This window comes from Chrysochloris asiatica, unplaced genomic scaffold (assembly GCF_000296735.1).
Source record: "Chrysochloris asiatica unplaced genomic scaffold, ChrAsi1.0 scaffold00001, whole genome shotgun sequence".
NCBI classification, from domain to species: domain Eukaryota; kingdom Metazoa; phylum Chordata; class Mammalia; order Afrosoricida; family Chrysochloridae; genus Chrysochloris; species Chrysochloris asiatica.
Genome location: NW_006408519.1, coordinates 858,575 through 875,126, shown reverse-complemented (window position 1 = coordinate 875,126; position 16,552 = coordinate 858,575). Strand labels below are relative to the sequence as shown.

The window sequence follows — 16,552 nt, the reverse complement described above, 5'->3', positions numbered from 1 at the left end:
TATGGGTCGGAACCGACTCGACTGCACTTAACAACAACAACAACAACAACAATGCTACCATAGAAAACTATAAAAAAATAATTTTAAAAAAAGAGCTACTTAATGTTAATTGCAATTCCTATTTCAAAGTGGAGGATGACTCCAAGCACAGAGTTTCCAGACTTGGGCAGAACCACCAAGTTGAAAAATTCACAGTGGTCAGCTCAGAGAAATTCTCTTTTCAGAGTTTTTTTTTGAAAGGTTTCTCTTTGACCTTCAAAGACAGCTATGAAGAATTAAACTTGATGGAATGTTTTAATATAGTTAAAATTTAGGTTTTCATGAAAAGCTTTACCTTCAAATAAAACTACTATTAACAGAGTACAATTTAATAATTGTTTCTTAAGAAATGGATTTGTATTTGGACATTGTTGAAAATCCTATAATCACATGCTAATAACTGAAGATGTACTATAATTACCGGCTAATTACTCGGAAAACCCATAGGATTAATATTAACAATACAGTTAATACATCCCGATACAAGGAAGGATGATTGCTGTTGTTAGTGCCACCAAGTGAGTTTTGACTCATAGAGAAGGAAACACTACCCAGTCCTGTGCCACCCTCACAATTGGTGCTAGACTTGAGTCCACTGTTGCTGCCACTTTGCCAGTCCATCTTACTGAGGGTCTTTTTTGCTGACCCTCTACTTTACCAAGCCAGAGACGAGTCTCTCCAAATTATTTGAGACTGAGTTTTACCATCCTCCCTTCTCATAAGCATTTTGGCTGCAATTCCTCCAAGACCGTTTGTTCTAGCAGACCATGGTATATTCAATGTTCTTCACCAATACCATAATTCAATTGGTTCTTCTTCCGTCTTCCTTATTCATTGTCCAGCTTTCACATGCATATGTGGTCAGTAGTGGTGGCGTGCTATGGAGTTGGTTCCCACTCATAGCGACCCTGTCTAGCAGGGGTGGGGAACTTTTTTGCTGCTAAGGGCCACTTGGATAGTTAGAACATCAATTGCCAGCCATATAAAATTAACAATTTAAAAATTAGCCTGCTGACTGATTTTGAGGGCTGAAAATGTAACGGTAGATGTTTTGTAGCAAGGAGGGGAGGGATTAACTTTTCAGTCTAGGAGCGGAGGTCCCTGGGGCCATCAATGGAGAAGAGTGGAGAGCGGGACCCTACCCAGAGAAGCAGTGACGCCAGAGATGGAGGCAGAGATGATGGAGCAGCTGGAGACTTTAGACTCAGAGAGGGAAAGGGGCTGTGTGCTGAAGACAGGGGGCAGGCTTGTAGTATATACCCTTTGGTTGGTTGATGATGCATGGAGGGGATTGTAACCATAGCAATGAAATGATATACGATAGGATGAATGTAAAACTAATGTTCTCCCATGTAAACTATCACGTAATTCACAATAAAACTTTTTAAAAATTCGCCTGCTATTTTGACCAAACATTTAATTAACTCATGCCTAATATGACAGCTGAATTCTGGTGTGGCGCAGTGGAATAAAGCACTGGACTGATAGGTCGATTTGAACCACAAGGTTGGCAGCTCAAACTCACCAGCCACTCCTTGGAAACCCAATACAGGGTTGTTACAAGTCAGAACCAACACAAAGGCACTTAACAACAACAATGATGTGATGGCTGGAGCTGCGGTTGCCTTGGCAGGGCCACACCAAATGATTTCAAGGGCCTCACAGAGCCCACAGGATGGACGTCCCCACCCCTCTGTATAGGGTTTTGGGGACTAGAATTCTTTACGGGAGCAGAAAGCCTCATCTTTCTCCAGTGGAGCAACTAGTAGATTCAAACTGCTGCCCAGCTCATAACCACTACTCTCTGAGGACTGCTGGTCACATGAGGCAATTAAAAACACTAAGAATTGGGTCAGGCCAAGACTACTCTGAACCCAAATTTAAAGGCAGAGATTGAATAAAGAACATGTGGTTGTTTCACAATCAACTGCAAAATTATGTCAATGATGACTGCATGGGACGTGGCTGTAAAATGGCATTCTTTGGATGGGCTTGGGAATTGGCCTCATTGCATTGTAAGCCATACCACCCATTTGGAAAATGCAGAAACTGTGCTGCTCATTATTTTATTATTTTGGAACAGTTACATTGTAAAGTAGTAAAGTAGTTCTTTATGCTGTTCCACAGAGAGAAATTCCAAAGGAATGCCCTGCTGATGAATTTACCTGTTGTCATTTCTGGCTTCCATTTTATGAAGTTAAGTTTAGTTGTTAAACTAACCTTCAAACTGCCCTTCCCTGTTTGAAAGCTGATAAATGGGAAAATAATGTGCCTTCTCCAGAAAGTGCTTTTAGACTTATCCATTGTTTGAGAAGATTTGCGATCTGGTCCAGTTAATTTTATGATTTGAGATTCATTGCCAATACTTTTAAATTGGAACACTCTGTATAGAACTGGATAACCTCCATTGTGCAAACAAGTCCAAGGGAACTCCCACTTTGTCAGATGTGTGCTATATATGTGGCCCCAAATCAGAATGTCCCTAACTAAGCTCCACTGTCCAAGACAAATTCCACTCACGCCAACACTTGAGTAACATGAAAGCAAGGGCTCTGTGTTCACTAACCTTGAATCACCGATGCTTAATAAATGACCTGGCACATAGTAGGTGCTCAATAAACGCTTGCTGAACAAAAATGGAATAACTGCCTTTCTTCAAGTGTGTATCAACTAACGTGAAACCATCACTAACTCAGAGTTTCCTTAAAAAGGGGTTCTTACACAGGGAGACAACAAACTACAAATGTAATCTCATTCCGTATAGGAGGTGTATTGACACAGGTGCTCCTTGAGCTGCAGAATGTAAACTTCTTTCTGACCTTGAATTATTGCTGTTGCTCAATGAGGGCACAAGAAAGAACTTGTGAGGCTTGGAGAACGTTGCTTGTGTGACTTTGAAAAGCAGCAGAATCAGCTTGGGCCTGGGTTTGTTTACTTTACTCATATCAAGTCAGAAGCCAGAGCTAATGTTCCCTTCTCCCTCTCCTCCTCCACCTCGGAAGTAGTTTATGCCTAGTGCACAACCACCACCAATCAAAGCTCACTTCTAGAACTGTCAAAATAGCAGTCAAGAATCCTCCCAGTCAGACCCCAAAGCTTTCTCCAAATCTGAATATCTGCAGTTAAACTCTACATACACCAGTGCCTGGTAGGTGCCAAGCAGTAACTTAGGGGACAGGATATCGGTGTACCGAAGGATGATCTATAATAGAGTGAGCACACGGAACAATAAAGATAACAAGGGGCTCAAACTCTCATGTTCCTGGCTCCCATCCTACCACTTAGCAGGATGAACTTCATGGAGAATTCTTAACCCCTCGTTGTACCTGTTGCTAAGTAACAAGATGGGTGGACTTGAAGACAAAATGTTGATATGTGAGGAATAGAAAATACCTGGAATATAGGAGGCAATGAACGCAAGCACGTTTGCTGTTATTGAGGCATGGCTTACTCCTTCAAGAGGGCTACGCTCCGCCAGCATAACAAGATTTTCATCCACTGTTCTGTTCATCCCTACTTCATATCTATTCATTCATTAGGATCTATCTATTGAACAATCACTACGTCCCAAGCCCTGTGCTCAGAATTGGGGCTAAAGTAGGGAACAAAATTGACAAATCTCTGCTCACGTGCTCTAACAGGAGGAGAAAGAATGATAAGAAATATAAACATATAAAGAAAGAACCTGCTCGTTGTTGATAAGAACTCTGAAGTAAAATAAGGGTAAAGGAGGGATAGAGCATGACTGAGAAGACTCTCTGTCTGACAAGGTAACAAGGCAAAGGCTGAAGTGAAGGGTGAGTGGTATAAATATCTACCCAAAGACCACTCCAGACCGAAGAAGCAGTCAGTTTGGGAAGCAGCTGGGTGTGGTAGGTGCCGGACAGCCTCACTAGGTGCTCTGCTCAAGCCAAGGCTCAAAGCTCTCTGAAGTGCATCTTCTTCCTCGGGCTCCCACTCTCCACAGACAGAACACACCTGAAGACATAGGGGTCCTCTCTCCATTAGTCACCTAGCATGCTGCTCAGAGGATTGATTAGCTATGGAAGATGAGGAGACAGGTCTCAAAAAACAGCTGACAACCTAGTTGAAGTAAGGTATGTTCCTGTGTGGAAAGACATAAGAACATTCGCCAGGCACCATTATTAGCAAACACAAAAGTCAGCAGTGCCAGAGGGGTGCCAAACACACAACAGGAGGTGAAGCTGAATTGGCGAGACGCTGCAGGTGGAGGCCTGGAGCAGAGACTGAGCGGCTCAGTGCTGGCAGGCACAGCCGATTATCCTGGGCACCCCGGAAAACATGATGAAAAGTTGCACGTAGCCATACAAGCAGGATTGTGTCATACATAATTGAGGTATGTGATTGCCCTAAAACCCATCATAGACTCTAAGGACCACCAGTTATGAGCCTCTGCTTTAGGTAGAGAGACCTTATCTTGACCTTTAGCTCTAGCTACAAGGTCACTACCTGGATAGCTCAGTTAAACTTGCCGACAAGATTGGAAATCACACTTGTTGGTGACCTTTTGGGAACTGTACCTTTGAGTCTTACCTTTAACCTCCAGCTTCTTGGAGGTTTTAGTATATAAATACATTAACAGACTTTGACTTTTTCCTTCGATATTTTCAGGCCACTATATTGTGAGACTTCCTCTCTTGTACTTTGGACTTGTTAGCAGGAGAGACCAGTCCCTGGAAAAGGACTCCATTGTTGGTAAAGTAGTGGAAGTGAAAAAGAGGCAAACTCACAATGAGCTGGATTAACAGAGTGGCTGTAACAGTGGGCTGAAACCTAACAACAATTGTCAGGCTGGTGAAGAACCAGGCAGAGTTTCAGTGTGCTGCACATACAGTTGCTATGAGTTGGTTTGACCATACCCAACTATAACAACAGCAACAAGGTCCTCAACCAAAAGAGTCAAATGCATAGCACTTCCACCTTAGACAGGCATTGGTAACCGTCCACAATACTGATGTGGCCTCACTGAGAATTTGCTGAGAATGTCCAAATGCATATGCCACCTCAGACTAAGATTTTCTCCTTTATGTGCAAGAATGGTGCTAACATCCCACTGGCAGAGGAACATAGAAGAATAACCAAATAATGAATGTCATGAGATTTGTACATATTCCCTCACCCTACGAGAGCAGCTACCAGTGGGCAGCTGAAGTTAGGGGGAAAGACTGTGCTCAGAAAATAGATCATCCATTTGAAGTCATGGGGCTTTTTCAGTAAGTAGACCAACTAGCCATGAAGTGTACTTAGTAAACATCACAAATCTCAAAGTTGGTGTGTGTGTGTGTGTGTGTGTGTGTTCAGGACTCCCTGAAGGAGAAGAGTCTGAAGGAAAGAGGAGATAATTCAAAAGACAGGTGAGATTTGAAGTCCTGCAAGATCTGAGAAATCCTTCAGGTCCAATAAATTAATAAATAAACCCTGTAACAATATCAAAGCTGAATCAACAAGTATGCCAGTAAAATTCTTTTATTATTTGCCTTGTTTGGACCTAGTCCATATTTCTATTTAATTGCTCCTCTCATTTTCTTGGGTCATAATTATAAGGCTATATTCTCAAATAAAATAAAATTGTTCCTCTGCTCTCTGCAGATTGGCTACAAAGCAGGTTATAGCAAGCATCCCCAGCCCCCTGTCCTAGTCAGCTTGTCTCAGAAGTTCAGTGTATTGACCCAAGGGTCAAGGCTGCTCTTATCCCAGCTCTTGCACTAATTATCCAAGGACAAGACACTTGAGAGAGAGGAGAGGTAGAGCATAGATGAGCCTCTACAAACCTCAGTTTCCTTGTTTATAAAATAAACAAGTAAGCTTGACTAATTCATAAAGTGTGTATCTGTGTGTTTTGGGGGAGGAGGGGCTTAGCCATTTTGCCGTATAAACCAACAATTTGTTTCAGTATGCTCAAGGCTGAGTCTCTAATTTTAACCTAGGTACCTTTCTGCCATTGAGGCAAAGGTAAAGGTGGAGGCTTACACAAATCCATCATTTCAGTGGGTAAGAAATCAAAACAAACATCCTCTTAACCCAAGCCACTGCCATCGAGTCGATTCTGACTCACAGTGACCCTGTATAGGATTTCTAAGGCTATACATCTTTACAGGAGCAGAAGGCCTCCTCTTTCTCCCAGTAGCTGGTGGGTTTGAACTGCCAACCTGGTAGTTAGTAGTCCAGTATTTATCCTACAGTGCCACCAGGGATCCTTTTAACACCCCATTAATATCTTCTGACACCCACATGATGGGACCTTTGTTTTACCTACACTCTGTGGGACCACAGACCCTTGGTCTGCAAATGGGATAATAAAGCTTACAAATAAGAAGCCACATCTTAGGGAAAAAGTATTAAGTAAAATGTGAAAATTACTTAGAAACACAGGTCATTCACTGTCTGCATCCCTAATAACTTTTAGAAACTTTAAGATGTGCTTTCTGTCCTCCCTGCTTTGTTCTGTATCTATCAAAGGCCAAATAAATCATATTCACTGCCATCAAGTTGATTCCGATTCATAGCGACCGATAAGACACGGAAGAACTACTCCTTGGGGTTTGTGAGACACTAAGCCTTTAGGGACCAGACTGCTTCACCTTTCTCACTCAGAGTAGCTGGTGGTTTGAACCATGCTGTCCTTACAGTTAGCAAGCCCAGAGCTTTACCCAGTGGCCAACCACATTTTCTAGGGTCCTGTGCTTTGCCCATGGAAAGCGCTGGCAGGAGATTGGGAGGCAGGGAGAAGCCAGGATATTTCTCCTCCTCCCTCTCAGCACAGAGATATCACTGACAGTGGAAAGTCACTCCCACTGTGGCCCCAGCTCCTGCTGGGTGGCTGCTGCAACCCCACCTCCTCCCTTTGTCCCTTCAGCCTAGCAGGTTAGGCAGGTAATAACCACAGACGCTGCCACTGCGCATTCCTGCATTGCCTCACTGTGCCGTCAGCCCTTCCAACTTTTGCAATAAATTACCTTCATTGAACTACTTGGCAAGACCAGCTGGGGGGCTAACAGCCATGGCAATTAGGCGGATAGAGACTCCAGAAAATGTGGCTGGCAGGCTTATTCCCTGTTTCCTATCAAGGAAATGTGCTAGTTCACCTGACCAACTAGTGCCACCTGCACTAGGCGTGTGTTGGAGTAGACACAGCACTGGATGGAGAACTAGTGACTAGAACTTATTATCTAGTCATGTGGCCTTCACCAACTACCTTAGAGAGTGGATTCATTCATGTTACAGGGCTGAGACTCCATCCGACCTGCCTGCCTGCCTGCCTGCCTGCTAGGCTCAAACCTGAAATGGCATGGAAATGTGTTTTAGAAAAGCAAATAAGCCTTGTAAATCTAAACGTGTATCACGTATTGGTACTGTAACATAAAGCACTGAACCATAGGGTCAGTTTGAACCCACCATCAGCTCGCTCCTCGGTACCGACTCGGCAGGACTTCACAACATCATATTATGCGACAAACAGCTGACTCTCATGGAAAAGAAAGTGTGCTCTCTAGGCTTAGCCCAACTTTGATGTTTTGACCTGATGTGAGCTAAATATGAGTGTTAACATAAAACTAGCCTGTCGGTGCTCACTGTGACCACGGCCACTTACCGATGTCGAGGACCCTCTGCTTGGCTGTGTGCTGCCGGGAGTGCCAGTACTTCCAGTATTTCAGCTGCTCATCGCGGTTTTTGTCTTCACTGAAGACCACCATCACCACGCTCTGCAGAGGGGAGAATCAGGGAGCTGACTTTCTGCTCGGTCTCCTTGCCTCAGTCTCTAGCTCTGGAAGCTCTGCCTGAGGTTCTGTTTCAGGCTGCGTTTCTTATTTGAGAAAAGCCCAGAGAAAGCTCAGGTGTAAGATTTCTTTGATTTCAAAATGAGCCCACTTAAAAAACTAATTGGAAAAGACATACAGCTGAGAGAAAAAGCCTATCCTACATCATTTTTACTACTGAAGTCATAAGCAACTGGAAAACAGAAAAAAATGTTTTTCTATTGTATCAGAAACAAGCACATAGAATTTGGCACATTTGTAAAGGAGCTAATAATAATTTCTGAGCTCATTAAGTGCTTCAAGCTGGAATACTGGAGGTAATGAGGAAATACTAAAAGACGAGTTCAGATGAATGAACCTAGCTGTATTTCCTATATGAAAAAATACAAGGTCAACTGTGCTACTTATTTAAATATAATGTAGTCATACATCAAAAAATCACCTGGGAAACTATATAAGAATCCAATTTGAATAATATCACTAGTATGTGGACAGTTGCAGAGAAGTTCTTACAGAATGAAATATTTTCTGTAATAGAAGGAAGGTATATGACTACGAAGCATTTGTGCTTATGGAGTGAAAAGCAGAAAGGAACAGGCAACATGACCTTTAGGAAGGAAGCCATTGCCTGCTGTTGAAACTCAGAGTTCTCCCAGATCCTCTCTCTCGCCCGACTTCTCCCAACTTTTCTATTAAAAAGTTTATGCTTGCACAAGAAGATGAATATATATGCCACTGAATTGGACATGGGAAAAAATATTGAAGTGGCAAATGTTTTTTTTTTTTTTTTAAGCTTACTTACTATGTTCATTTTGTCTCCAGCCATACCACACTGAGCGTGTCTGATCTCGTCTGATCTCGGAAGCTAAGTAGTGTTGGGCCTGGTTAGTACTTGGATGTGAAACTGCCTGGGAAAACCTGGTACTGTTGGCTTTGGAGTCCTGGTGTGGTGCTATAGGAAAATACTGGACTGCTAACTGCAAGGTCAGTGGTTCAAATGCATTAGCCACTCCTCAGAAACTTAGAAACAACATCATGCTTCAATTCAGAACTAAACGTTTTCAGAAAATAAGGCTGGTAAATTACAAGCGCCTCACTCGTCTCAAGAACGATTCCTTTTCAGAGTTGAGGAACACAAAAGAGTTACATCTTTTCCTCCTGGAGAAGAAGATATCATATTCCTCTCCAAGCCAAGCCTTAAGCCATCAAGTGGATTCTGAAGCACAGAGAGTACTCAAGTCTTTAAGAGAAGGCAGGCTCCTCTTTATAGCCAAAAACATAACCCACATAAATGAAATTTCCATATTACATTATTTCTATGATTTCAACAAAGCACTGTGAGGGCACTGGGGGTAGATTCTAAGGTGTTGATGTTATTGTTTGGTGCTGTAGAGTCCATACCAACTCATAGTGTTTCTGAGGCTATAAAATTTGGGGGAGCAGAAAGCGTCCTCTTTCTGCCACAGAACAGCTGGTAGGCTCAAACAGCTGACCTTATAGTTAGCTCTCCAACACTTATCCAACATGGCCATCAGCATTCAGATTCTAGGTTATGCAGTCACAAGTGGACCTCTAGCTTGCACTCTCATTTTACCTAACCGAGTATTAGGGTTAAGAGAGTGAGTGCTACAGTTTTTCTGCCTGGGACATAGCCTGATGCTCTCATGTCTTAGTGATGTAGCTTTGGTCGTTGGCTGGCTTCTAAAAGCCTAGGTTTCCTCAGTGTGTACTACTGTAAAAACAACAGTGCATGTTCTCTACAGCTATTCATTTCAACTGACTGAATATATATATGGTACTTGACACCGTCCTGGTAGGTAGAAAACACGCAGCACATTTAGTTGTTTATTTTATACTTCTTGTTATGCTTATTATTACATATCCTCCACTAGAGCTAAGACAACAGAGGTGGGACATACCAGTTCTCCTGGGTGTGGGCGGGGGGAGACATACAGTACATTAAGCATCTTTTATCTGCAATGGACTCAACTTAGTCCCCTGTCTTCCCCTTCCTCCCCCACACTGTCAAATGCCCTGCTACCTCCAGTTCTGATCTGGAGCAGCCTTGGAGGGAGGAGGACCTGCTGGATGTAGAAATCAGCAGCAGTCCTTCTCGTTTTCATCAATGAAACACAGCCAGAAGCGTAGCTAATTTGGAGAGCAGTAATCCTATTTTACCTAAAGCTGGTATCAGGCAAGCCGACCAGCCTGAGTGATCTTTCTCTTCCCACTCATTTACTGATTTATCAGGGAATTTGTGGCTGGGGGTACTTGGGCTGTCGTGTGCTCTGGGTACATCACGGTATTCCTCTCCTCTGTTCTCAAGAGCTTGGATGAGGTAAACTAGTTGGCTAAAGCAAGGTGGGGGAGGAAGGCACCTGGGTGCAGCAGCACACACCATTTTACAGTAGGCCAGGAAACTCCTTCAGTTCCTTTGCAGAGCCTCTGCTATAATTTTCTTTTCCAGAAATGAGGGCTTGCCAGTTCCCTCCCTTCTAGGCAGCAGTGAGAATGAGAGAAGCTGGCAGCCCTCCAGGACAGTGAGCTACAGCTCCAGTGTCATTTCCCACAAATGGAACTAACACGCATGAATCCGAAAATCCCTCCAAGTCACTCCTGATGGGCACCATGTCTCGTCCCTTGAAAACTGGGTAAGCACTGGGCTGCAGGAGGCTTTTCAGTAAAGTCACAAAGGGCTCAGAGGCACAGACTGAACAGCCTTCTCCTTACCGAGTGCACCAGCAACCCTCTCCTGCCCTCTAATATCTCCTGATTTCCAGCTCTTACCCAAAAACTTAACATCAGCTAATTAACAACTAGGAAATACATAGACAATGACTGAAGAGAATAAATGTCACGGAGGCAGTCAGAAAACAGGTTCCAAATATGTCCCTCCCCTGGGGTTTATTGGTTACTGATTAAAATGATACCAGGCCAATACGTTCTCTTGCTCCAACCCTCTGACATTGGTTCTAGAATTATTTAATTGGGAATTGTTTTCTGTACTGCTCCACAAAGGATATGAGGTAGCAAATCCATTCACGTGACCCCTCCGTGTTTAGTTGATTAGTGGGTCCCTACCCTGACTTTGCTGATTGGGTGTCTGAAGCATTTGTTGTCTCCTGTCTCGCTGAGCGCTATAGCATAGAATTGTCCTTTGTTGAGGTAGGTCATGGGGCCCTCCCCCTGCTTCTGACGAAGAGATTTGGTGGCTTCCAGGGTGTACTGAAATGTGCCACTGTGAACAGAAAACAAACAAGGGTCAGATTCACTCACTTGGACATTCTTATCTTCCTAATCAATATCACATCAACAATATTTTATAGAAATATTAGCCAATATTTATACTCTTATTTTAGAAACAAGATTTAGTATAGCAAAAGAAATGAGACTGGACCAAACATCATTCATTCCTAGTAGAGTGTGTGAGACATTTCTAATGGTGGTCCAAAACCAGATGCTTTACTGGGGGGAGGAGAAGGGAGTCTTGTGTGAGGTCGGGTCAGAAGACCTTTTGTGGGCTCTTAGCTGGCAATTGGACAATGCCAGGTGTGTTAAGAATGGATAATATTTTTATCTAGTAACAAACTCTCTGCATGAAATGCTTTGGTTCGATCCAGGTATATACCTAACATTCTTTTTGTCTAATTAAGATATAACAAATAGCTATCCCCCATTATAAAACATCTCAAAATGTGAAAACCCCAAAATCAAAATGTGCATTGCTGAGAAGATAGTTCCCTTATAGAGCATTTGAGGTTGTTTGTATGCTTGTTTTAAAGCCTGATTTAAATCAGGGCTTTGCAAATGACCGATGGACGCGCTACCAATTTTTGTAAAGCAAGTTTTGTTGTTAGGTACCGTCAAGTCAGTACCGACCCATACCAACTCTATGTACAACAAAACGAATCAGTGCCCAGTCCTGCACCAACCTCACAATTGCTGCTATGCTTGAGCCCATTGCTGCTGCCACTGTGCCAATCCATCTTGTTGGGGGTCTTCCTCTTTTTTGCTGACCCTTCACTTTACCAAGCATGATGTTCTTCTCCAGGGGCTAGCCTCTCCTGAAAATATGTCTGAAGTATGAGAGACAAAGAGTGGCCATCCTGGCTTCTAAGGAGCACTCTGGCTGTACTTCCAACACAGATCTGTTTGTTCTTTTGGTGGCCCATGGTACTTTTAATATTCTCCTCCAACATCATAACTCAAATGCATTAATTCTTCTACAGTCTTCTTTATTCATTGTCCAACTTGTACATGCACATGAGGTTATACATATGAAAATACCAAGGCATGGGCCAGGCACACCTTAGTCTTCAAACTGACATCTTTGCTCTTGAACACTTTAAAGATGTCTTGTACAACAGATTTGCCCAATGCAATTCAACTATACTCATTTGTGATGGCTTGTTCACTGGTGTTGTCTTTTTCTACCTTTATCTACATTTGCAAAGTTGTGGCAGAGAGCCTATGATCTGACATAGCATATTTCCAACTAGTCTATTATAGAAGAGGTTTAATGGAACCCTTTCCTAAATTGTTTCCCAACCAGATTTAAAATATGATTTAATTTACAAAGAATAAACATAGATTTCCTAACTTTGAAGAAAATATTGTTTAAAGTAGACAATCATTTTTTAATGTTTTCATTCAAAAAAGTTTTATATGCTGTGATGCCAGATTTCACACAGTGATGACCTCTTAGCAAATGGTCTGTATAGTTCCTGAACCATCAGAGGCTCTTCGCTGGGACCGTCTGTTTTTTTAGCTCTTTAATTTCAGATTCTTTGGCAACTCAATGTAAACGTGATTTTCCAAATGTGCCTCTTAGAATGGCCTACTGGCAGGATTATAAGCTACACTTGATTTGTTGAATATATCTATGGTGTTTGATTTTCTCTTAGCTTCTCTAATGAGGAAAAGGAGTCCTGGTGTGGCACTGTGGGTTAATGTGCTGGACTACAAAGTCATTTGAACTATATCATCAGCAGGTCAAGCTCACCAGCTGCCCTATAAAGGGTCGTTATGGGTCAGAACTGACTCGACAGCACTTAACAACAACAATGAGGACAAGAGGTGGAAGGGCAAAATTATGCATCTCTTGTTGTTGTTGTTGTTAACTGTCATTGAGTTCTGACTCATAATGGCCCTATTTGGGTTCCCAAGGAGCAACTGGTGGGTTTGAACCACAGCCAACCTTACAGTTAGCAATCTAGTGCTTATCTTACACCACATCAGTATTCCTCTTAGATGGTGAAAATCTTAGGCTTAAAGTAAACAACAAAGAAAATTGCAGAATATGCTTCTTAGTACACAATAGGAAATAAATCACTTGAGACAGAACCAATTCCATCGTCATTTCTCATGAAAAGGCGATTTCAATGTAGTATGATTAGAATTTTAGATCTGCATATTAAGGATATTGTTGCTGTAGTTAAGTGCTGTCGAGTCGATTCCGACCAATAGCGACCCTGCATAGGGTTTCTGAGGCTGTAAATCTTTGCGGGAGCAGAAAGCCTCATCTTTCTCCCGTGGAACAGCTGGTAGTTTCAAACTGCTGACCTTGAGATTAGAAGCCCAATTCATAACCATTACACTACCAGAGCTCCATTAGAGATATCAAGACCCTCCAAAACCAGTGGTTCGTAACTGTTTGGGGGAACAGATTGCTTTAAAGCTGTCAAGAAAATGATGGGCCCCTCCTCCCTAGAATATGTACATTTCAGCATAAATGACCGCTATAATGGTGAATTATAATATTCAGAAATGTTTTCAAAGACTGGCATGTATAATAAAGTAAAATAAATATTATTTTTTTAAATATGTTGCAGTTTTAACTCCATGTCATGGAGTGAATTGTATCCCCACAAAACATGTGTTTAATTGGCTAGGCCTATTATAGAGAGATTATATTTTATCCACAAGCCCTACTTCACTGCTGGTACATCGGAAGTACTTGAAGGAAAATGTTGGCAGGGAGATCAGTTAGTTATATTGCAGGAATTCAAGAAAAAGCTGATATGAGTAAAGTTGAAAGAGAGATACTAAGTAAATGGATACATTCAGGACTTAGCACATGCTTTGGAAGGATAGCTTGCATGGCTGGGAGGGTGGCAACCTCATTCACCACAATGTGAAATAAAGATGTGAAGGAAGTAGAGAAGTAGGGGAAGAAGGGTAAAAGAAAGACAGGATTCCATTTTACACAAGTTGAATAGAAGGTCTTTTGAGTTTACAATTCAGAGGACTACCTAATGGCTTCAGACAACTGGAAATAATGATACAGAAAATTCGAATGCTCCATAAAAGTGTACAAACATTTAATGATTACAAGTATAATTTGGGGGATACTTAGGGAGTTTTCAGTTCAGCTTTTAGAGTCATTTTCTGGTAACCTACCTTGATGTTTGATCATATAGGTACTCCTCAGCACCAACTGAAGCACTCCGAAATTTCTGTAAAATTTGAAAGTCATCAAAATTAAAATAAATATGAGTCATTATGCTTTAAAAAAAAAAAAGTGACAAAAATATTCAAACTGTTTTACTCTCTTTTAGTGCTATTTTGCCAATCTACAGTGAAAATAGTCACTAGTTGTTCATGGATCTTGAATGTCCTCTACACACTGAAAACTGCATTCATTCAACACATGGAGTCCTCGACTTAGGATCTAGTCAAGTTATGACGAGCTGCACTTAGAAACTTCTGGATTGTGCTTTGTTTTGTTGTTTTGGGTTTGGGAAACATTTTCCTAATATGTATTACATACAATGCTGCAACACATAACTTGCAGGTGTCATCATTCTCAAATTCAAAGATGTCCAAAGACTGGATTTATAAAAATACAAATAATAAAAAAGCAAAAATAATGGTTATTTGATTTACACCAGAAGCAACTTATGAATTAAAGGAACTCCTGGTATGGTGCTGTAGGATTAGCACTGGACTGTGAACCACAAGGTCAGCGGTTCAAACCCACCAGCTGCTCCTCAGAAACCCTATACAGGGTCACTATGAATCAGAACTGACTCGACGGCACCTAACAACAACAACAACTCAATAGTAGGGCATTTGACTGTGACACACCTAATGGAAGAGTGATCAGAACAGAAACCTGTTGTAAGTCAGGGAGTATCTGTACATTTTTTACATGTACATCATATCTGCATAGGTGTTCCTTCATGTTCCTTCGTGTTTGCAGGTACTGGAAACTGTTTCCTCAAAAATATAAAACATCTTTTCCATTTTCCATTATCTCCGACATCTATCCCAAATATCACAAATTCCAATTAGCATGACAAAAAAGCAGTATAGAGCAAAGTGGTTGAGTGCACAGTTTCTAGAACCAAATTGTCTCGGAATTTTCTGAGCAAAGTGGTTGAGTGCATAGTTTCTAGAACCAAATTGTCTCAGAATTTTCTGAAGCTTCATCATCGATTTGCTGCCTGGAGAAATAAATATGTGGATCTGTCCTGATCTCAGAGAGATAAAAACTGATGTGTGCCGCTGAGTCAGTTTCTACTCAGAGCAACCCCATGTGACACAGTAGAAGTGCCTCATGAGGTTTTCTGGCTGGAATCTTTATGGAAGCAGATTTTCAGAGCATTCTCCCACAGAATTGCTGGATGAATTGGAACCACCGATCTTTTGGTCAGCAGACAAGTGCTGAACTGTTTCACCACCAGGGGTCCATTAGTCTCTGAGAAGACTTTTAAAGGAAGCGAAATCTTCCTAAAGTATAAAATGTGTGTATGACAGAGAATCACACTAACCAGGTGATAAGGTCCCTGGGGTTTGTGGTACCATATGCACTATATGTCATAGGCTTAAAATAAATACAATAAAACTAAGTGCATTGATCCCAAGTAGTGCTATGTTCCAGTTAAGTACTTTAATTAACATTTTAAAGATTCTATTCTATACATTTTTGGGGGAAATAGGTTATGCATTACAAATTAATCTAGCTTTAGAGGGCTCAAGTTCAGGTTCACTTTCAGTTTCAAGTGACATATGAATATAAAAATCAATGGATGGACCATTATATGTTTATTGGGTAATGGCACATGCTCATTCTTTGCTTTCATGCCAGAATTCTCTGCAAACTATGTCAATGGTATAAGCAATATACCAGGCTGAATTATGAAACATATAATAAAGCTATCTGGTATTCATGCACAATATTCTCAATTCCCAAGCATATGGGAGGACTATGTCTCAGCTCTCTTGCAGTTAGCTAGATCCATGAAATGTGGGCAGATGTGATAAGTCACTTCCAAGTCAAAATCTTTACAAGTCAGTGTGTCTGTCATCTCCATAGGTTCCTGTGTGAAGCAAATGGTTTGTTCTCAGTTGCTAACCTAAATGTTGGCAGTTCTAACCCATCCTGCAGTGCTATGCCAATCTGCTTCTGTAAAGAGTCCAAAAACAAAACCAAATCCCTTGCCACTAGGTTGATTCCCACTTATAATAACCCTATAGGGTAGAGCAGAACTGCCTCATAAGGTTTTCCAGGCTGTCATCTTTGTGGACAGTGACTCAGTGGTTAAGAGTCAGTTGCTAATCAAAAGGTTGGTAGTTCAAGTCCACCAGCCACTCTACAGATGAAAAATGTGACAGCATGCCTCCATAAAGATTGTTGTTGTTGATGTTGTTGTTGTTGTTGTTGTTAAGTGCCGTGGAGTCGGTTCCGACTCATAGCGACCCTGCACAGGGTTTCCGAGGCTGTAAATCTTTAC

General features: G+C 41.7%; 1 protein-coding gene across 2 annotated transcripts in view; it reads right to left on the bottom strand.

Annotated features, from left to right (window-relative positions):
• Nucleotides 1–16,552, bottom strand: part of GRHL2 (grainyhead-like 2 (Drosophila)) — a 196,595-nt gene that overhangs the window by 95,862 nt on the left and 84,181 nt on the right. For both annotated transcript variants that reach the window (XM_006830613.1, XM_006830612.1), the window contains exons 5-7: nucleotides 14,217–14,272; nucleotides 10,899–11,055; nucleotides 7,652–7,763 (exon numbers count right to left, since the gene is read on the bottom strand). In XM_006830613.1, the coding sequence (XP_006830676.1) occupies nucleotides 7,652–7,763; nucleotides 10,899–11,055; nucleotides 14,217–14,272 (325 nt within the window). The remainder of the gene's footprint in view (nucleotides 1–7,651; nucleotides 7,764–10,898; nucleotides 11,056–14,216; nucleotides 14,273–16,552) is intronic.